Source organism: Salvelinus alpinus, chromosome 3 (genome assembly GCF_045679555.1).
Source record: "Salvelinus alpinus chromosome 3, SLU_Salpinus.1, whole genome shotgun sequence".
NCBI classification, from domain to species: Eukaryota; Metazoa; Chordata; class Actinopteri; order Salmoniformes; family Salmonidae; genus Salvelinus; species Salvelinus alpinus.
In genome coordinates, this window is record NC_092088.1 from 100,883,827 (window position 1) to 100,906,747 (window position 22,921).

A 22,921-nucleotide genomic window follows, 5' to 3' on the forward strand; every position below is an offset into this window, starting at 1 on the left:
CAACAGGCTTTGGACCCTGTTCTCAACAGGCTTTGGACCCTGTTCTCAACAGGCTTTGGACCCTGTTCTGTTCTCAACAGGCTTTGGACCCTGTTCTCAACAGGCTTTGGACCCTGTTCTGCTCTCAACAGGCTTTGGACCCTGTTCTGTTCTCAACAGGCTTTGGACCCTGTTCTGCTCTCAACAGGCTTTGGACCCTGTTCTGTTCTCAACAGGCTTTGGACCCTGTTCTGTTCTCAACAGGCTTTGGACCCTGTTCTGTTCTCAACAGGCTTTGGACCCTGTTCTGTTCTCAACAGGCTTTGGACCCTGTTCTGCTCTCAACAGGCTTTGGACCCTGTTCTGTTCTCAACAGGCTTTGAACCCTGTTCTGTTCTCAACAGGCTTTGGACCCTGTTCTGTTCTCAACAGGCTTTGGACCCTGTTCTGTTCCCAACAGGCTTTGAACCCTGTTCTGTTCTCAACAGGCTTTGGACCCTGTTCTGTTCTCAACAGGCTTTGAACCCTGTTCTGTTCTCAACAGGCTTTGGACCCTGTTCTGTTCTCAACAGGCTTTGAACCCTGTTCTGTTCTCAACAGGCTTTGGACCCTGTTCTGTTCTCAACAGGCTTTGGACCCTGTTCTGTTCCCAACAGGCTTTGAACCCTGTTCTGTTCTCAACAGGCTTTGGACCCTGTTCTGTTCTCAACAGGCTTTGAACCCTGTTCTGTTCTCAACAGGCTTTGGACCCTGTTCTGTTCTCAACAGGCTTTGGACCCGGTTCTGTTCTCAACAGGCTTTGGACCCGGTTCTGTTCTCAAAAGGCTTTGAACCCTGTTCTGTTCTCAACAGGCTTTTGGACCCTGTTCTGTTCTCAACAGGCTTTGAACCCTGTTCTGTTCTCAACAGGCTTTGGACCCTGTTCTGTTCTCAACAGGCTTTGGACCCTGTTCTGAACAGGCTTTGGACCCTGTTCTGTTCTCAACAGGCTTTAAACCCCGTTCTGTTCTCAACAGGCTTTGGACCCGGTTCTGTTCTCAACAGGCTTTGAACCCTGTTCTGAACAGGCTTTGGACCCTGTTCTGTTCTCAACAGGCTTTGGACCCTGTTCTGAACAGGCTTTGGACCCTGTTCTGAACAGGCTGTGGACCCTGTTCTGAACAGGCTTTGGACCCTGTTCTGTTCTCAACAGGCTTTGGACCCTGTTCTGTTCTCAACAGGCTTTGGACCCTGTTCTGTTCTCAACAGGCTTTGGACGCTGTTCTGAACAGGCTTTGGACCCTGTTCTGAACAGGCTTTGGACCCTGTTCTGTTCTCAACAGGCTTTGGACCCTGTTCTGTTCTCAACAGGCTTTGGACCCTGTTCTGTTCTCAACAGGCTTTGGACCCTGTTCTGTTCTCAACAGGCTTTGGACCCTGTTCTGTTCTCAACAGGCTTTGGACCATGTTCTGTTCTCAACAGGCTTTGGACCCTGTTCTGTTCTCAACAGGCTTTGGACCCTGTTCTGTTCTCAACAGGCTTTGAACCCTGTTCTGTTCTCAACAGGCTTTGGACCCCGTTCTGTTCTCAACAGGCTTTGGACACTGTTCTCAACAGGCTTTGGACCCTGTTCTGTTCTCAACAGGCTTTGGACCATGTTCTGTTCTCAACAGGCTTTGGACCCTGTTCTGTTCTCAACAGGCTTTGGACCCTGTTCTGTTCCCAACAGGCTTTGAACCCTGTTCTGTTCTCAACAGGCTTTGGACCCTGTTCTGTTCTCAACAGGCTTTGAACCCTGTTCTGTTCTCAACAGGCTTTGGACCCTGTTCTGTTCTCAACAGGCTTTGGACCCTGTTCTGTTCCCAACAGGCTTTGAACCCTGTTCTGTTCTCAACAGGCTTTGGACCCTGTTCTGTTCTCAACAGGCTTTAAACCCCGTTCTGTTCTCAACAGGCTTTGGACCCGGTTCTGTTCTCAACAGGCTTTGAACCCTGTTCTGTTCTCAACAGGCTTTGAACCCTGTTCTGTTCTCAACAGGCTTTGGACCCTGTTCTGTTCTCAACAGGCTTTGGACCCTGTTCTGAACAGGCTTTGGACCCTGTTCTGTTCTCAACAGGCTTTGGACCCTGTTCTGTTCTCAACAGGCTTTGGACCCTGTTCTGAACAGGCTTTGGACCCTGTTCTGTTCTCAACAGGCTTTGGACCCTGTTCTGTTCTCAACAGGCTTTGTACCCTGTTCTGTTCTCAACAGGCTTTGGACCCTGTTCTGAACAGGCTTTGGACCCTGTTCTGAACAGGCTTTGGACCCTGTTCTGTTCTCAACAGGCTTTGGACCCTGTTCTGTTCTCAACAGGCTTTGGACCCTGTTCTGTTCTCAACAGGCTTTGGACCCTGTTCTGTTCTCAACAGGCTTTGGACCCTGTTCTGAACAGGCTTTGGACCCTGTTCTGAACAGGCTTTGGACCCTGTTCTGTTCTCAACAGGCTTTGGACCCTGTTCTGTTCTCAACAGGCTTTGGACCCTGTTCTCAACAGGCTTTGGACCCTGTTCTGTTCTCAACAGGCTTTGGACCCTGTTCTGTTCTCAACAGGCTTTGGACCCTGTTCTGTTCTCAACAGGCTTTGGACCCTGTTCTGTTCTCAACAGGCTTTGGACCCGGTTCTGTTCTCAACAGGCTTTGAACCTTGTTCTGTTCTCAACAGACTTTGGACCCGGTTCTGTTCTCAACAGGCTTTGAACCCTGTTCTGTTCTCAACAGGCTTTGGACCCTGTTCTGTTCTCAACAGGCTTTGAACCCTGTTCTGTTCTCAACAGGCTTTAAACCCCGTTCTGTTCTCAACAGGCTTTGGACCCGGTTCTGTTCTCAACAGGCTTTGGACCCTGTTCTGAACAGGCTTTGGACCCTGTTCTGAACAGGCTTTGGACCCTGTTCTGAACAGGCTTTGAACCCTGTTCTGAACAGGCTTTGGACCCTGTTCTGAACAGGCTTTGAACCCTGTTCTGAACAGGCTTTGGACCCTGTTCTGAACAGGCTTTGGACCCTGTTCTGAACAGGCTTTGGACCCTGTTCTGAACAGGCTTTGGACCCTGTTCTGTTCTCAACAGGCTTTGGACCCTGTTCTGTTCTGAACAGGCTTTGGACCCTGTTCTCAACAGGCTTTGGACCCTGTTCTGAACAGGCTTTGGACCCTGTTCTGTTCTCAACAGGCTTTGGACCCTGTTCTGTTCTCAACAGGCTTTGGACCCTGTTCTGTTCTCAACAGGCTTTGGACCCGGTTCTGTTCTCAACAGGCTTTGAACCCGGTTCTGTTCTCAACAGGCTTTAAACCCGGTTCTGTTCTCAACAGGCTTTAAACCTGGTTCTGTTCTCAACAGGCTTTAAACCTGGTTCTGTTCTCAACAGGCTTTAAACCCGGTTCTGTTCTCAACAGGCTTTGGACTGTTTTTCTCCCTAATGTCACATACGCTGATAATTTCTGCACATGAATTTCCGCGCAGGTGAATTGCCATGGCGCAGAGACACGAGAGATTGGACTTCACTGAGTTCGCTCCATTAGTTTGCACTATACAGATCGATTAAACATTATATCAGTCCCTTTTCAACGCAACAAACCAGAACAAATCTAATTTTACAAGACCGAGTCTGTGATTTTGTTGTGGGCAGAGCACAACGGAGTAGAAGTCTATTGGCGGGGGTAGCCCACGAGAGAATACGCTTTTCAGATCAGATCACATCAGATCAGATCAGATCACATCAGAGCCGCAGGTTTGTTGATATCCTTTGCTAGTTAGCGAGTTATTAGCCCAGTTATAGATACGTAGAGGTCAGCGATGGGGAGTTTACTGCTTCCTACAAGAGCACACTAAATGTAGGCTACATTTCAAGCTGTCTTTGAAAAGCCAGTCAGGTAACAAGTCTTATGTCTTAATTAAAGGGGCAGTGTTGTATTTTGAGACAGGCTTGAATATGCATATACACCAATAGGCAGAAGGGCAGCCTACAGTGTCTAATTCTCTGTATGGTAATTATAATACATTTTGTAAAGTAGTTTCTTGCATCATACAACACAATACAATTGACCTATTTGTCCCGTGGTGTTACAGACCAAGTAAAAAAATCATGAATTCAAGTCAAGCCCTTCATCATGTAAAAACGTAGTTAAAAGTCTCATGTAATGTAGATCTGCATTGAACACCACATATTAGACTACTATAGGCTATAGCATAGAAATCAACAGCTGTTTCCATGTGAACATGTTATGGGATTTACTCCATTGGTTTTGTTGGTAGGTCTACATTATGCTTGGATAGCCTATTGGCTACTGTCTAAAACTGTAAGGACACAGCCTATTGGCTACTGTCTAAAACTGTAAGAACACAGCCTATTGGCTACTGTCTAAAACTGTAAGGATACAGCCTATTGGCTACTGTCTAAAACTGTAAGAACACAGCCTATTGGCTACTGTCTAAAACTGTAAGGATACAGCCTATTGGCTACTGTCTAAAACTGTAAGGACACAGCCTATTGGCTACTGTCTAAAACTGTAAGGACACAGCCTATTGGCTACTGTCTAAAACTGTAAGGATACAGCCTATTGGCTACTGTCTAAAACTGTAAGGGTACAACATATTGGCTACTGTCTAAAACTGTAAGGATACAGCCTATTGGCTACTGTCAAAAAATTTAAGGACACAGCCTATTTGCTACTGTCTAAAACTGTAAGGACACAGCCTATTGGCTACTGTCTAAAACGGTAAGGACACAGCCTATTGGCTACTGTCTAAAACTGTAAGGACACAGCCTATTTGCTACTGTCTAAAACTGTAAGGACACAGCCTATTGGCTACTGTCTAAAACGGTAAGGACACAGCCTATTGGCTACTGTCTAAAACTGTAAGGACACAGCCTATTGGCTACTGTCTAAAACGGTAAGGACACAGCCTATTGGCTACTGTCTAAAACTGTAAGGACACAGCCTATTGGCTACTGTCTAAAACTGTAAGGACACAGCCTATTGGCTACTGTCTAAAACTGTAAGGACACAGCCTATTGGCTACTGTCTAAAACTGTAAGGACACAGCCTATTGGCTACTGTCTAAAACTGTAAGGACACAGCCTATTGGCTACTGTCTAAAACTGTAAGGACACAGCCTATTGGCTACTGTCTAAAACTGTAAGGACACAGCCTCCAGTTTCCACTCACAATACCCAAAATTTGCTCAGTGCCTCTAAAACTAAGAGGGAACATTGAAGACAGGCCAACTATACTGAACTAAAATATAAACACAACATGTAAAGTGTTGGTCCCGTGTTTCAGGAGCTGAGATCCCAGAAATTGTCCATACGCACAAAAAGCTTAGTTCCCTCAAATGTTGTGAACAATTTTTTCTACATCACTTTTAGTGAGCATTTCTCCTTTGCCAAGATAATCCATCCACATGACATGTGTGGCATATCGAGAAGCTGATTAAAACAGCATGATTATTACTACACAGGTGCACCTTGTGCTGGGGACAATAAAAGGCCACTCTAAAATGTGCAGTTTTGTCACATAACACAATGACACAGATGTCTCAAGTTTTGAGGGAGCGTGCAATTAGCATGCTGACTGCAGGAATGTTCACCAGAGCTGTTTCCAGAGAATTAAATGTTCATTTCTCTACCATAAGCCGCCTCCAATGTCATGGAGCAACTCAGTCGCAAGGAAGTAAAATTGCGTGTAAGTTGTGTCTGTAGCCTTAGGTGGGGGAAACGACAGCGACCATGTTTCTTCTTCCTGAAAGCCAGAGTGGCGTGGAGTGTACACACTGACCACGTTTCTTCTTCCTGAAAGCCAGAGTGGCGTGGAGTCTACACACTAGCCACGTTTCTTCTTCCTCAAAGCCGGAGTGGCGTGGAGTCTACACACTAGCCACGTTTCTTCTTCCTCAAAGCCGGAGTGGCGTGGAGTCTACACACTAGCCACGTTTCTTCTTCCTGAAAGCCAGAGTGGCGTGGAGTCTACACACTGACCACGTTTCTTCTTCCTCAAAGCCAGAGTGGCATGGAGTCTACACACTAGCCACGTTTCTTCTTCCTCAAAGCCAGAGTGGCGTGGAGTGTACACACTAACCACGTTTCAATCCACTGGTTTTAGGACAGTAAAGTCATACTATATAATTTATTTAATTTTTAAAATAAAAATCGACAGATAATTTGTTCCGTTCAACATGGTGGGATCTTTTTTGTGTCTGTAAAATTAATTTATGTGAGAAATGCCGATGGAAACACCTTTATGTGTGTAACAAGTGTGGAATTTCATGTTGTATAACGACACAAAATCTGAATAGTTCCCAATGCCTGATATTAGTGTACATTCCTTTTGTTGTTGATAGTGGCCTTTTTAATGTTGCACACTTCCTTCTCTATTCCCCCTCAACATCCCCTCAACATCCCCTCAATATCCCCTCAACATCCCCTCAACATCCCCTCAACACCCCCCTCCAATCCCCTCAACATCCCCTCAACATCCCCCTCAACATTTCCCCAACATCCCCTCAACATTTCCCCAACATCCCTTCAACATTTCCCCAACATCCCCTCAACATTTCCCCAACATCCCCTCAACATTTCCCCAACATCCCCTCAACATTTCCCCAACATCCCCTCAACATCCGCTCAACATCCCCTCAACATCCCCTCAATATCCCCTCAACACCCCCCTCAACACCCCCCTCAACATCCCCTCAACATCCCCTCAACATCCCCCTCAACATTTCCCCAACATCCCCTCAACATTTCCCCAACATCCCCTCAACATTTCCCCAACATCCCCTCAACATTTCCCCAACATCCCCTCAACATTTCCCCAACATCCCCTCAACATTTCCCCAACATCCCCTCAACATCCGCTCAACATCCCCTCAACATCCCCTCAATATCCCCTCAACATCCCCTCAACATCCCCTCAACACCCCCCTCAACACCCCCTCAACATCCCCTCAACATCCCCTCAACACCCCCCTCAACATCCCCTCAACTTCCCCTCAACATCCCCTCAACATCCCCTCAACATTTCCTCAACACCCCCCTCAACATCCCCCTCAACATCCCCTGCCCCTCGATGAGCTTGATGCTCCTTTCCAGGAAACATCTTGGGTTTATTTTGCTGACATGATAATCGATGCTTGACTGCCGTTTCACAAATAGAAATTCTCATAACGTAGACTGGCTTACCCCCACAGCCTACCCACACAGTCTACCCCCACAGCCTACCCACACAGTCTACCCCCACAGCCTACCCGCACAGTCTACCCCCACAGCCTACCCACACAGTCTACCCCCACAGCCTACCCGCACAGTCTACCCCCACAGCCTACCCGCACAGTCTACCCACACAGCCTACCCGCACAGCCTAGCCTCACAGCCTACCCACACAGCCTACCCGCACAGCCTAGCCTCACAGTCTACCCCCACAGCCTACCCGCACAGTCTACCCACACAGCCTACCCGCACAGCCTAGCCTCACAGTCTACCCACACAGCCTACCCGCACAGCCTAGCCTCACAGTCTACCCACACAGCCTACCCGCACAGCCTACCCCCACAGCCTACCCCCACAGCCTAGCCCCACAGCCTACCCCCACAGCCTACCCCCACAGCCTAGCCCCACAGCCTACCCGCACAGCCTACCCACACAGCCTACCCGCACAGCCTAGCCTCACAGTCTACCCTCACAGTCTACCCACACAGCCTACCCGCACAGCCTACCCCCACAGCCTACCCCCACAGCCTAGCCCCACAGCCTACCCCCACAGCCTACCCCCACAGCCTAGCCCCACAGCCTACCCGCACAGCCTACCCCCACAGCCTACCCCCACAGCATACCCCCACAGCCTACCCCCACAGCCTACCCCCACAGCCTAGCCCCACAGCCTACCCCCACAGCCTACCCCCACAGCCTACCCCCACAGCCTACCCCCACAGCCTACCCCTACAGCCTACCCCCACAGCCTACCCCCACAGCCTACCCCCACAGCCTAGCCCCACAGCCTAGCCCCACAGCCTACCCCCACAGCCTACCCCCACAGCCTACCCCCACAGCCTACCCCCACAGCCTACCCCCACAGCCTACCCCCACAGCCTACCCCCACAGCCTAGCCCCACAGCCTACCCCCACAGCATACCCCCACAGCCTACCCCCACAGCCTACCCACACAGCCTACTAACTGCTGCCAAGACCAGAATAGGCACATTTGCTATTTAACGCAACACTTTTTGTGACAAAACTATCGGAAGAGTTGAAAATACAATAAAACACATTGCGATTTTATTCGGTACATTTTGTGAGCAGTACGTTACCACGCAGTCATTTTTTTTTTTTTTTTAAACAAGTCCGTTTGGTGGAAACTCACCGCTGTTGGGAAAATGTGCATATTGACTTTTTGAATATTCGCATGAAAATCTGTCGCCAACTGAATGGAAACTAAAACTATAGGAACACCGTGGTAGAACCAGGATATCGCTGGTCAGGAACACCATGGTAGAACCAGGATATCCTGGTCAGGAACACCGTGGTAGAACCAGGATATCGCTGGTCAGGAACACCGTGGTAGAACCAGGATATCGCTGGTCAGGAACACCGTGGTAGAACCAGGATATCGCTGGTCAGGAACACCGTGGTAGAACCAGGATATCGCTGGTCAGGAACAACGTGGTAGAACCAGGATATCGCTGGTCAGGAACACCGTGGTAGAACCAGGATATCGCTGGTCAGGAACACCGTGGTAGAACCAGGATATCGCTGGTCAGGAACACCGCGGTAGAACCAGGATATCGCTGGTCAGGAACACCGTGGTAGAACCAGGATATCGCTAGTCAGGAACACCGTGGTAGAACCAGGATATCGCTGGTCAGGAACACCGTGGTAGAACCAGGATATCGCTGGTCAGGAACACCGTGGTAGAACCAGGATATCACTAGTCAGGAACACCGTGGTAGAACCAGGATATCGCTGGTCAGGAACACCGTGGTAGAACCAGGATATCGCTGGTCAGGAATACCGTTGTAGAACCAGGATATCGCTGGTCAGGAACACCGTGGTAGAACCAGGATATCTCTGGTCAGGAACACCGTGGTAGAACCAGGATATCGCTGGTCTATTTCATGTGGGAACTCAGATAGAGCTTCATTCACACACACTGTACCGTTTAAACATTTTTATTTAACTAGACAAGTCAGTTAAGAACAAATTCTTATTGACAATGACGGTCTACCTACAGCCCCTGGAGCAAATTAGGGTGAAGTGCCTTGCTCAAGGATACAGACAGGTTTTTCACCTTGTCGGATTGGGTATTCGAACCAGCGACCTTTCGGTTACTGGCCCAACGCTCTAATCGCTAGGCTACCTGCCGCCCCATTCTAGCAGGGTGTGTGTGTGTGTGTGTGTTCCTCTCAATGTCATGATACTCATTACTCAGCTACCAGAATGCACCATTCTGACAGAGAAAGGAAATCACAGAGAGGGTGAAGAAGCAAAAACAGAAAATGGTTCTCATACTTCGGCTAGTCAATAATTCATTACTATTTCTGTAAATGGAAACAAGAAGAAACTAGTGTCATGACGAAGTCAATGAAAAGAAGAAAACAAAATCAAACAGCATCGAGAACGAAATTCATAGATTATTTAAACATGCTGTCGGCAGAGGGGTTTATGGGGCCATAAACGGAATCCAAATATCTCCAAATGCATGATGGGAATACTAATACAAAGTCTGTTTGTTAGCGATGGAGACTAGGATAAAACATACTGGAGAAATTTCAATCAACCATTTCAATCAACGATGATCTTAGCAATGATCCATGACAGTCAATGATCCAAGAACGTAAAGGACATGACAAGGCTAAATCGGTGCTTAAGCTGACAAGGCAGTCATCTTAGGTCACAGGAGTGTGTAGAAACTACAATACCGTTTGAAGGGGAGAGGACAGAATGTACCTGAAAATGTATGAGATGAGGAAACTTTGTTTGTTTATCCCAGTCAGTAAACTCAGAAGCTATACAGTGTCCCAATTGTCACCCTATTCCCTATGTAGTGCACTACTTTTGACTAGAGCCCTAAGGAACCTGTTAAAAATGAGTGCACTCTATAGGGAATACGGTACTATTTGGGACACAGGCCACGTCTGAGAGAACTCGGAACTCGGAATGACAGAACGCGACAGCTTATATTTTAAAGTGCTGGAACACAGTTAGATAAATATTTTTAGACAACTTTTGGAAAAGCCTGAACAGGTCCGTTGAGCCGATGAGATAAACAGAACACAGCAGCTTTACAGGAACAGACGGAACACAAGTCAGAGAAAGATGGAGGAGTGAAGGACGCAATTTAATACCCCTGCTGATCGCTAGATCATTCAGTCAGACTGCCTTCCTAGAAGTCCTTTCTGTTGATCCATTCAGTCAGACTGCCTTCCCAGAAGTCCTTTCTGCTGATTCATTCAGTCAGACTGCCTTCCTAGAAGTCCTTTCTGTTGATCCATTCAGTCAGACTGCCTTCCCAGAAGTCCTTTCTGTTGATCCATTCAGTCAGACTGCCTTCCCAGAAGTCCTTTCTGTTGATCCATTCAGTCAGACTGCCTTCCTAGAAGTCCTTTCTGTTGATCCATTCAGTCAGACTGCCTTCCCAGAAGTCCTTTCTGTTGATCCATTCAGTCAGACTGCCTTCCCAGAAGTCCTTTCAACTGATCCATTCAGTCAGACTGCCTTCCTAGAAGTCCTTTCTGTTGATCCATTCAGTCAGACTGCCTTCCCAGAAGTCCTTTCAACTGATCCATTCAGTCAGACTGCCTTCCTAGAAGTCCTTTCTGTTGATCCATTCAGTCAGACTGCCTTCCCAGAAGTCCTTTCTGTTGATCCATTCAGTCAGACGGCCTTCCTAGAAGTCCTTTCTGTTGATCCATTCAGTCAGACTGCCTTCCTAGAAGTCCTTTCTGTTGCTCCATTCAGTCAGACTGCCTTCCTAGAAGTCCTTTCTGTTGCTCCATTCAGTCAGACTGCCTTCCTAGAAGTCCTTTCTGTTGATCCATTCAGTCAGACTGCCTTCCCAGAAGTCCTTTCTGCTGATCCATTCAGTCAGACTGCCTTCCCAGAAGTCCTTTCTGTTGATCCATTCAGTCAGACTGCCTTCCTAGAAGTCCTTTCTGTTGATCCATTCAGTCAGACTGCCTTCCCAGAAGTCCTTTCTGTTGATCCATTCAGTCAGACTGCCTTCCTAGAAGTCCTTTCTGCTGATCCATTCAGTCAGACTGCCTTCCTAGAAGTCCTTTCTGTTGATCCATTCAGTCAGACTGCCTTCCTAGAAGTCCTTTCTGCTGATCCATTCAGTCAGACTGCCTTCCTAGAAGTCCTTTCTGTTGATCCATCCAGTCAGACTGCCTTCCCAGAAGTCCTTTCTGTTGATCCATTCAGTCAGACTGCCTTCCTAGAAGTCCTTTCTGTTGATCCATCCAGTCAGACTGCCTTCCCAGAAGTCCTTTCTGTTGATCCATTCAGTCAGACTGCCTTCCTAGAAGTCCTTTCTGTTGATCCATTCAGTCAGACTGCCTTCCTAGAAGTCCTTTCTGTTGATTCATTCAGTCAGACTGCCTTCCCAGAAGTCCTTTCAACTGATCCATTCAGTCAGACTGCCTTCCTAGAAGTCCTTTCTGTTGATCCATTCAGTCAGACTGCCTTCCCAGAAGTCCTTTCTGTTGATCCATTCAGTCAGACTGCCTTCCCAGAAGTCCTTTCTGCTGATCCATTCAGTCAGACTGCCTTCCTAGAAGTCCTTTCTGTTGATCCATTCAGTCAGACTGCCTTCCTAGAAGTCCTTTCTGCTGATCCATTCAGTCAGACTGCCTTCCTAGAAGTCCTTTCTGTTGATCCATTCAGTCAGACTGCCTTCCTAGAAGTCCTTTCTGCTGATCCATTCGTCAGCGATTGGTTCGTCTCTAACCAATCAGAGTATCAAAGCCAATGACGATTTCCCGAAATGCCGCTTTTCCCCCGTGTGAATGTGTTCAGTTTTTTAAATAAGAGAATATCCCAATGCCTTTCACATTAGATACGAATACATCATAATCAGCTGAATTAAGCAGCAGCGTTTACGATGTATTATTAATTAAGGAAGGAGAGAAGCTAAGTGCCTTCATTGGATGCAGTGATATCTTCAATATAATTGACTTTTTCCCCCCAGAGGCAGGGAGATACTGACATACAAACAGCAACATGAAGAAGGAACTAAAAACACTGCAAACACAAAGTATCTCAATTAGCCTCCGATGAACACTTCCCTAACGACTTGTGCAGAGAGGCCATGATTGATATTACATTAAGTGTTCATTATTTTATAATATGGATTCTGAATGAAGTCCACACTTCTTCACACTCAAGCGCATTCCAAATTACACCCTTTCCCCTTATTAGTGCACTACTTTTGAAGGCTCTCGTCATAAGTAGTGCACTACTTTTGAAGGCTCTGGTCCACTATTTATATATATTTTTTATTTAACCTTTATTTAACTAGGCAAGTCAGTTAACCTCTCTGGGATCGCGGGACGCTTGCGTCCCAACAGCCTGTTAAAATGTAGAGCGCCAGATTTAAAAAAAAATCTATAAAATCAAACTTTATTAAATTACACATATAAGATACCAAATTAAAGCTACACTCGTTGTGAATCCAGCCAACATGTCAGATTTCAAAAAGGCTTTTCGGCGAAAGCATAAGATGCTATTATCTGATGATAGTGCAATGACTACACTCTCTTTGTTGACAATTTCAACCATGCCGGCGCTACTCAAAACGCAGAAATAAAATATAAAACATGCATTACCTTTGACGAGATTCTTTTGTTGGCACTCCAATATGTCTCATAAACATCATAAATGGTCCTTTAGTTCGATTAATTCCGTCCATATATATCCAAATTGTCCATTTATTTGGCGCCGTTGTACCAGGAAAAACAGCCTTCAATTTGCGCAAAATCACGACAAAATATCTAAAAAATTACCTCTAAACTTTGCCAAAACATTTCAAAGTACTTTTGTAATACAACTTAAGGTATTTGTAAACGTTAATAATCGATCAAATTGAAGACGGGTCAATCTGTTTTCAATACAGGATATCAACAAACTCATGGTACTTTTCAAGTCTTGCTCAACTCTCAAACATAAACACACGACGTCACTCCACTTCCGGGTCAATATCTCTCTCATTTTACTAATGAAAAACCTTAACCTTTTTCCATACAATGGTGACATCCAGTGGAAGCAGTAGAAACTGCGTGGATAGTAATTAGAATTCTGCTTTGCCCATGAGATCCCATTGAACATACAGGAACTTAACAATAAAAAAGTTAGTCCTCAGGGTTTTGACTGCTATATAAGTTCTGTTATACTTACAGATATGATTCAAACAGTTTTAGAAACTTCAGAATGTTTTCTATCCAAATCTACTAATAATATGCATATCTTATATTCTGGGGATGAGTAGCACGAAGTTGAAATTGCGCACGCTATTTTTCCCTAAGTGAAAACTCTGCACCCTATCCTCAAGAAGTTTTAAGAACAAATTCATATTTACAATGACGGCTTAGGAACAGTGGGCAGAATGACAGATTTTTACCTTCAGCTCAGGGATTTGATCTTGCAACCTTTCGGTTACAAGTCCAACGCTCTAACCACCTGACGCCATAGGACAGTGAGAGGGATAAAGACTATCATCCCTAGTCCAATAGGACAGTGAGAGGAACAAAGACTATCATCCCTAGTCCTATAGGACATTGAGAGGGATAAAGACATTCATCCCTAGTCCAATAGGACAGCGAGAGGGATAAAGACTATCATCCCTAGTCCAATAGGACAGTGAGAGGGATAAAGACGATCATCCCTAGTCCAATAGGACAGTGATAGTGATAAAGACTATCATTCCTAGTCCAATAGGACAGTGAGAGGGTTAAAGACTATCATCCCTAGTCCAATAGGACAGTGAGAGGGACAAAGACTATCATCCCTAGTCCAATGGGACAGTGAGAGGGATAAAGACTATCATCCCTAGTCCAATGGGACAGTGAGAGGGATAAAGACTATCATCCCTAGTCCAATAGGACAGTGAGACGTATAAAGACTATCACCCCTAGTCCAATAGGACAGTGAGAGGGATGCATACTATCATCCCTAGTCCAATAGGACAGCGAGAGGGATAAAGACTATCATCCCTAGTCCAATAGGACAGTGAGAGGGATAAAGGATATCATTCCTAGTCCAATAGGACAGTGAGAGGGATAAAGGCTATCATCCCTAGTCCAATAGGACAGCGAGAGGGATAAAGACTATCATCCCTAGTCCAATAGGACAGTGCGAGGGATACATGCTATCATCCATAGTCCAATAGGACAGTGAGAGGGATAAAGGCTATCATCCATAGTCCAATAGGACAGTGAGAGGGATAAAGGCTATCATCCCTAGTCCAATAGGACCGTGAGAGGGATAAAGGATATCATCCCTAGTCCAATAGGACAGAGATAGGTATAAAGGCTGTCATCCCTAGTCCAATAGGACAGTGAGAGGGATAAAGACTATCATCCCTAGTCCAATAGGACAGAGAGAGGGATAAAGACTATCATCCCTAGTCCAATAGGACAGTGAGAGGGATAAAGACTATCATCCCTAGTCCAATAGGACAGTGAGAGGGATAAAGACTATCATCCCTAGTCCAATAGGACAGTGAGAGGGATAAAGGCTATCATCCCTAGTCCAATAGGACAGTGAGAGGGATAAAGGCTATCATCCCTAGTCCAATAGGACAGTGAGAGGGATAAAGGCTATCATCCCTAGTCCAATAGGACAGTGAGAGGGATAAAGGCTATCATCCCTAGTCCAATAGGACAGTGAGAGGGATAAAGGCTATCATCCCTAGTCCAATAGGACAGTGAGAGGGATAAAGGATATCTGGTGTAGAACATCAGTGATTTACTGGAGATCAGTAGAGACCAGGGCACAAACACATAACCCACTTTAGCTGGCAATAATAATCTAGTTTAGTTAATGTTGTTGTGCAGCTATTAAGGTAAAAACACTCTCTCCAGCGCTTACAAGATTAATGCTCCGTGGTAAATTGCATTTTTTTTTTGGGGGGGGGGGAAAGAACATTGTCCCCTTTAAAAACTGCACAGCATATTTACTGTGTCCCAAATCACAGCCTGTTTCCCTCTATAGTGCACTACTTTTGAATAAGCCCATTGGGTTCTGATCAAAAATAAGTGCACTATATAGTGAAAAGGTTTCCATTTGGGACACCGTCTTTGTTCCAGTATCTGATCTGTAATGATAACTTCTGGGCTGATACTAATAAGCTGAAGTTTTCATCTCACTGAATTAGATATGAGAAGCCATTTATTTCTTACGACTTCCCCCCCTTTCTCTAGCAGACGTGAAGTGAATCCTTATCTCCAAGGAGGAAGTCTACAGTAGACAGGATGTAGAGAAGTCTATGAGGTAGTCTACAGTAGACAGGATGTAGAGAAGTCTATGAGGTAGTCTACAGTAGACAGGATGTAGAGAAGTCTATGAGGTAGTCTACAGTACACAGGATGTAGAGAAGTCTATGAGGTAGGCTACAGTAGACAGGATGTAGAGAAGTCTATGAGGTAGTCTACGGTAGACAGGATGTAGAGAAGTCTATGAGGTAGTCTACAGTAGACAGGATGTAGAGAAGTCTATGAGGTAGTCTACAGTAGACAGGATGTAGAGAAGTCTATGAGGTAGTCTACAGTACACAGGATGTAGAGAAGTCTATGAGGTAGTCTACAGTAGACAGGATGTAGAGAAGTCTATGAGGTAGTCTACAGTAGACAGGATGTAGAGAAGTCTATGAGGTAGTCTACAGTACACAGGATGTAGAGAAGTCTATGAGGTAGTCTACAGTAGACAGGATGTAGAGAAGTATATGAGGTAGTCTACAGTACACAGGATGTAGAGAAGTCTATGAGGTAGTCTACAGTAAACAGGATGTAGAAGTCTATGAGGTTGTCTACAGTAGACAGGATGTAGAGAAGTTTATGAGGTAGTCTACAGTAAACAGGATGTAGAAGTCTATGAGGTTGTCTACAGTAGACAGGATGTAGAGAAGTCTATGAGGTAGTCTACAGTACAGTAGACAGGATGTAGAGAAGTCTATGAGGTTGTCTACAGTACACAGGATGTAGAGAAGTCTATGAGGTAGTCTACAGTAGACAGGATGTAGAGAAGTCTATGAGGTTGTCTACAGTACACAGGATGTAGAGAAGTCTATGACTCTCTCTGTCCTCCAGATACACATCACTCTCTCTGTCCCCCAGACACACATCACTCTCTGTCCCCCAGACACACATCACTCTCTCTGTCCTCCAGACACACATCACTCTCTCTGTCCTCCAGACACACATCACTCTCTCTGTCCCCCAGACACACATCACTCTCTCTGTCCCCCAGACACACATCACTCTCTCTGTCCTCCAGACACACATCACTCTCTCTGTCCTCCAGACACACATCACTCTCTCTGTCCTCCAGACACACATCACTCTCTCTGTCCCCCAGACACACATCACTCTCTCTGTCCTCCAGACACACATCACTCTCTCTGTCCTCCAGACACACATCACTCTCTCTGTCCTCCAGACACACATCACTCTCTCTGTCCTCCAGACACACATCACTCTCTCTGTCCCCCAGACACACATCACTCTCTCTGTCCTCCAGACACACATCACTCTCTCTGTCCTCCAGACACACATCACTCTCTCTGTCCTCCAGACACACATCACTCTCTCTGTCCCCCAGACACACATCACTCTCTCTGTCCCCCAGACACACATCACTCTCTCTGTCCCCCAGACACACATCACTCTCTCTGTCCTCCAGACACACATCACTCTCTGTCCTCCAGACACACATCACTCTCTCTGTCCTCCAGACACACATCACTCTCTCTGTCCTCCAGACACACATCACTCTCTCTGTCCTCCAGACACACATCACTCTCTCTGTCCCCCAGACACACATCACTCTCTCTGTCCCCCAGACACACATCACTCTCTCTGTCCTCCAGACACACATCACTCTCTGTCCTCCAGACACACATCACTCTCTCTGTCCTCCAGACACACATCACTCTCTCTGTCCCCCAGACACACATCACTCTCTCTGTCCTCCAGACACACATCACTCTCTCTGTGATCCCAGACACACATCACTCTCTCTGTGATCCCAGACACACATCACTCTCTCTGTCCTCCAGACACACATCACTCTCTCTGTCCTCCAGACACACATATCTCTCTGTCCCCCAGACACACATCACTCTCTCTGTCCTCCAGACACACATATCTCTCTGTCCCCCAGACACACATCACTCTCTCTGTCCTCCAGACACACATATCTCTCTGTCCTCCAGACACACATCACTCTCTCTGTCCCCCAGACACACATATCTCTCTGTCCCCCAGACACACATCACTCTCTCTGTCCCCCAGACACACATCACTCTCTCTGTCCCCCAGACACACATATCTCTCTGTCCCCCAGACACACATCACTCTCTCTGTCCCCCAGACACACATATCTCTCTGTCCCCCAGACACACATCACTCTCTCTGTCCTCCAGACACACATCACTCTCTCTGTGATCCCAGACACACATCACTCTCTCTGTGATCCCAGACACACATCACTCTCTCTGTCCTCCAGACACACATCACTCTCTCTGTCCTCCAGACACACATCACTCTCTCTGTCCCCCAGACAGCTGATAATAGAATAAAAGACAGGACTGTGTATAGAAGAGCCCAGTCTATAAAGGTCTTTTAGACAGCCAGACAGACAAAGGCAGTACCAGGCTGTTCTATCTGTAATGGATGCTGTGCCCTGCTAGAGGAGAACGGGTTAGAGGGGAGACTTGTGAACACGGTCTTCAACAGCCCAAATGGATCAGACGTCTTCCTCAAAGGAGCGTCCTCACAGATGTTCTGGAAAGAGGACGACGTCGTGACCGAACACCAAAGTCTCCCCGCGCGGGAGAGAGCTCTAATACGAGGAAATGAATTACAGCCTTGGGGAAAATAGAGAGCGATTATCAGGCACAGTGACACAACTTTCCTCCATCAACACCGTGGAGAAACCACCAGCCGCCAGTGACCCAGACGCTGATCAATAGCCCCAACTCTATCCACCTTTCATTACCATGGACATTATTACGCTGCTGCTACTCTCTGTGTATCATATACGCATAGTCACTTTAACTATACATTCATGTACATACTACCTCAATTGGGCAGACCAACCAGTGCTCCCGCACATTGGCTAACCGGGCTATCTGCATTGTGAGACAGGGGACTCTACTGGCTGTGGTAATGTATTGTACTGTTAACTCTCTCACTGAGACCCGGCTGAGGCAGGGGACTCTACTGGCTGTGGTAATGTATTGTACTGTTAACTCTCTCACTGAGACCCGGCTGAGGCAGGGGACTCTACTGGCTGTGGTAATGTATTGTACTGTTAACTCTCTCACTGAGACACGGCTGAGGCAGGGGACTCTACTGGCTGTGGTAATGTATTGTACTGTTAACTCTCTCACTGAGACCCGGCTGAGGCAGGAGACTCTACTGGCTGTGGTAATGTATTGACTGTTAACTCTCTCACTGAGACCTGGCTGAGGCAGGGGACTCTACTGGCTGTGGTAATGTATTGTACTGTTAACTCTCTCACTGAGACCTGGCTGAGGCAGGGGACTCTACTGGCTGTGGTAATGTATTGTACTGTTAACTCTCTCACTGAGACACGGCTGAGGCAGGGGACTCTACTGGCTGTGGTAATGTATTGTACTGTTTACTCTCTCACTGAGACACGGCTGAGACAGGGGACTCTACTGGCTGTGGTAATGTATTGTCTGTTAACTCTCTCACTGAGACACGGCTGAGACAGGGGACTCTACTGGCTGTGGTAATGTATTGTCTGCTAACTCTCTCACTGAGACACGGCTGAGACAGGGGACTCTACTGGCTGTGGTAATGTATTGACTGTTAACTCTCTCACTGAGACCCGGCTGAGGCAGGGGACTCTACTGGCTGTGGTAATGTATTGTCTGTTAACTCTCTCACTGAGACACGGCTGAGACAGGGGACTCTACTGGCTGTGGTAATGTATTGTCTGTTAACTCTCTCACTGAGACACGGCTGAGACAGGGGACTCTACTGGCTGTGGTAATGTATTGACTGTTAACTCTCTCACTGAGACACGGCTGAGGCAGGGGACTCTACTGGCTGTGGTAATGTATTGACTGTTAACTCTCTCACTGAGACACGGCTGAGACAGGGGACTCTACTGGCTGTGGTAATGTATTGACTGTTAACTCTCTCACTGAGACACAGCTGAGGCAGGGGACTCTACTGGCTGTGGTAATGTATTGTACTGTTAACTCTCTCACTGAGACACGGCTGAGGTAGGGGACTCTACTGGCTGTGGTAATGTATTGTCTGTTTACTCTCTCACTGAGACCCGGCTGAGGCAGGGACTCTACTGGCTGTGGTAATGTATTGTCTGTTTACTCTCTCACTGAGACACGGCTGAGGCAGGGTACTCTACTGGCTGTGGTAATGTATTGTACTGTTAACTCTCTCACTGAGACACGGCTGAGGCAGGAGACTCTACTGGCTGTGGTAATGTATTGTACTGTTAACTCTCTCACTGAGACACGGCTGAGGCAGGGGACTCTACTGGCTGTGGTAATGTATTGTAAACTCTCTCACTGAGACACGGCTGAGGCAGGGGACTCTACTGGCTGTGGTAATGTATTGTGCTGTTAACTCTCTCACTGAGACACGGCTGAGGCAGGGGACTCTACTGGCTGTGGTAATGTATTGTAAACTCTCTCACTGAGACACGGCTGAGGCAGGGGACTCTACTGGCTGTGGTAATGTATTGTGCTGTTAACTCTCTCACTGAGACACGGCTGAGGCAGGAGACTCTACTGGCTGTGGTAATGTATTGTACTGTTAACTCTCTCACTGAGACACGGCTGAGGCAGGGGACTCTACTGGCTGTGGTAATGTATTGTACTGTTAACTCTCTCACTGAGACACGGCTGAGGCAAGGGACTCTACTGGCTGTGGTAATGTATTGACTGTTAACTCTCTCACTGAGACCCGGCTGAGGCAGAAGACTCTACTGGCTGTGGTAATGTATTGTCTGTTAACTCTCTCACTGAGACCCGGCTGAGGCAGGGACTCTACTGGCTGTGGTAATGTATTGTACTGTTTACTCTCTCACTGAGACACGGCTGAGACAGGGGACTCTACTGGCTGTGGTAATGTATTGTACTGTTAACTCTCTCACTGAGACCCGGCTGAGGCAGGGACTCTACTGGCTGTGGTAATGTATTGTCTGTTAACTCTCTCACTGAGACCCGGCTGAGGCAGGGACTCTACTGGCTGTGGTAATGTATTGTACTGTTAACTCTCTCACTGAGACACGGCTGAGACAGGGGACTCTACTGGCTGTGGTAATGTATTGTCTGTTAACTCTCTCACTGAGACACGGCTGAGACAGGAGACTCTACTGGCTGTGGTAATGTATTGTCTGTTAACTCTCTCACTGAGACACGGCTGAGACAGGGGACTCTACTGGCTGTGGTAATGTATTGTCTGTTAACTCTCTCACTGAGACACGGCTGAGACAGGGGACTCTACTGGCTGTGGTAATGTATTGACTGTTTACTCTCTCACTGAGACACGGCTGAGACAGGGGACTCTACTGGCTGTGGTAATGTATTGTACTTTTAACTCTCTCACTGAGACACGGCTGAGGCAGGGGACTCTACTGGCTGTGGTAATGTATTGTACTGTTAACTCTCTCACTGAGACCCGGCTGAGGCAGGAGACTCTACTGGCTGTGGTAATGTATTGTACTGTTAACTCTCTCACTGAGACACGGCTGAGGCAGGGGACTCTACTGGCTGTGGTAATGTATTGTCTGTTTACTCTCTCCACAGATGGCTGCAGAACTATGGACCGTGTTGTGCGTTGGTGTGCCTGTGTGTGTGTAGGACGCAGGAACTACTTACCCTGAGGAAGGAAGGGAAGCCCACTCCGTAGTATCCCACAGCGAAGTAGTCTGGCTTGGGTCGGATCACCTTCACAATGTTCTCGTAGAACTGAGCCTGCTTCCTCTGTAACAGGAAGTAACCTTCAGGAAGACTCAATATACTGGATGCAGAATACCATGTACACACACACACACACACACACACACACACACACACACACACACACACACACACACACACACACACACACACACACACACACACACACACACACACACACACACACACACACACACACACACACACACACACACACACACACACACACACACACCACGTCTCCTACAACAAGATGACAGTTTCTACACCAGTAGAATATACCACGTCTCCTACAACATGATGACAGTTTCTATACCAGTAGAATATACCACGTCTCCTACAACAAGAGGACAGTTTCTATACCAGTAGAATATACCACGTCTCCTACAACATGATGACAGTTTCTACACCAGTAGAATATACCACGTCTCCTACAACAAGATGACAGTTTCTACACCAGTAGAATATACCACGTCTCCTATAACAAGATGACAGTTTCTATACCAGTAGAATTTACCACGTCTCCTACAACAAGAGGACAGTTTCTACACCAGTAGAATATACCACGTCTCCTACAACAAGATGACAGTTTCTATACCAGTTTCTATACCACGTCTCCTACAACAAAAGGACAGTTTCTATACCAGTAGAATATACCACGTCTCCTACAACAAGAGCACAGTTTCTATACCAGTAGAATATACCACGTCTCCTACAACAAAAGGACAGTTACTACACCAGTAGAATATACCACGTCTCCTACAACAAGATGACAGTTTCTATACCAGTAGAATATACCACGTCTCCTACAACAAGAGCACAGTTTCTATACCAGTAGAATATACCACGTCTCCTACAACAAAAGGACAGTTACTACACCAGTAGAATATACCACGTCTCCTACAACAAGATGACAGTTTCTATACCAGTAGAATATACCACGTCTCCTACAACAAGAGGACAGTTTCTACACCAGTAGAATATACCACGTCTCCTACAACAAGATGACAGTTTCTATACCAGTAGAATATACCACGTCTCCTACAACAAGAGCACAGTTTCTATACCAGTAGAATATACCACGTCTCCTACAACAAGAGGACAGTTTCTACACCAGTAGAATATACCACGTCTCCTACAACAAGATGACAGTTTCTACACCAGTAGAATATACCACGTCTCCTACAACATGATGACAGTTTCTACACCAGTAGAATATACCACGTCTCCTACAACATGATGACAGTTTCTACACCAGTAGAATATACCACGTCTCCTACAACAAGATGACAGTTTCTACACCAGTAGAATATACCACGTCTCCTACAACATGATGACAGTTTCTATACCAGTAGAATATACCACGTCTCCTACAACAAGATGACAGTTTCTATACCAGTAGAATATACCACGTCTCCTATAACAAGAGGACAGTTTCTACACCAGTAGAATATACCACGTCTCCTACAACATGATGACAGTTTCTACACCAGTAGAATATACCACGTCTCCTACAACATGATGACAGTTTCTACACCAGTAGAATATACCACGTCTCCTACAACATGATGACAGTTTCTACACCAGTAGAATATACCACGTCTCCTACAACATGATGACAGTTTCTACACCAGTAGAATATACCACGTCTCCTACAACAAGATGACAGTTACTACACCAGTAGAATATACCACGTCTCCTACAACAAGATGACAGTTTCTATACCAGTAGAATATACCACGTCTCCTACAACAAGATGACAGTT

General features: G+C 46.5%; 1 protein-coding gene across 1 annotated transcript in view; it reads right to left on the bottom strand.

Moving 5' to 3' along the window:
- The window catches only part of dock1 (dedicator of cytokinesis 1), an 800,130-nt gene that overhangs the window by 119,465 nt on the left and 657,744 nt on the right, over positions 1–22,921 (bottom strand). The window contains exon 40 of the mRNA XM_071394671.1: positions 21,076–21,180. Within this exon, the coding sequence (XP_071250772.1) occupies positions 21,076–21,180 (105 nt within the window). The remainder of the gene's footprint in view (positions 1–21,075; positions 21,181–22,921) is intronic.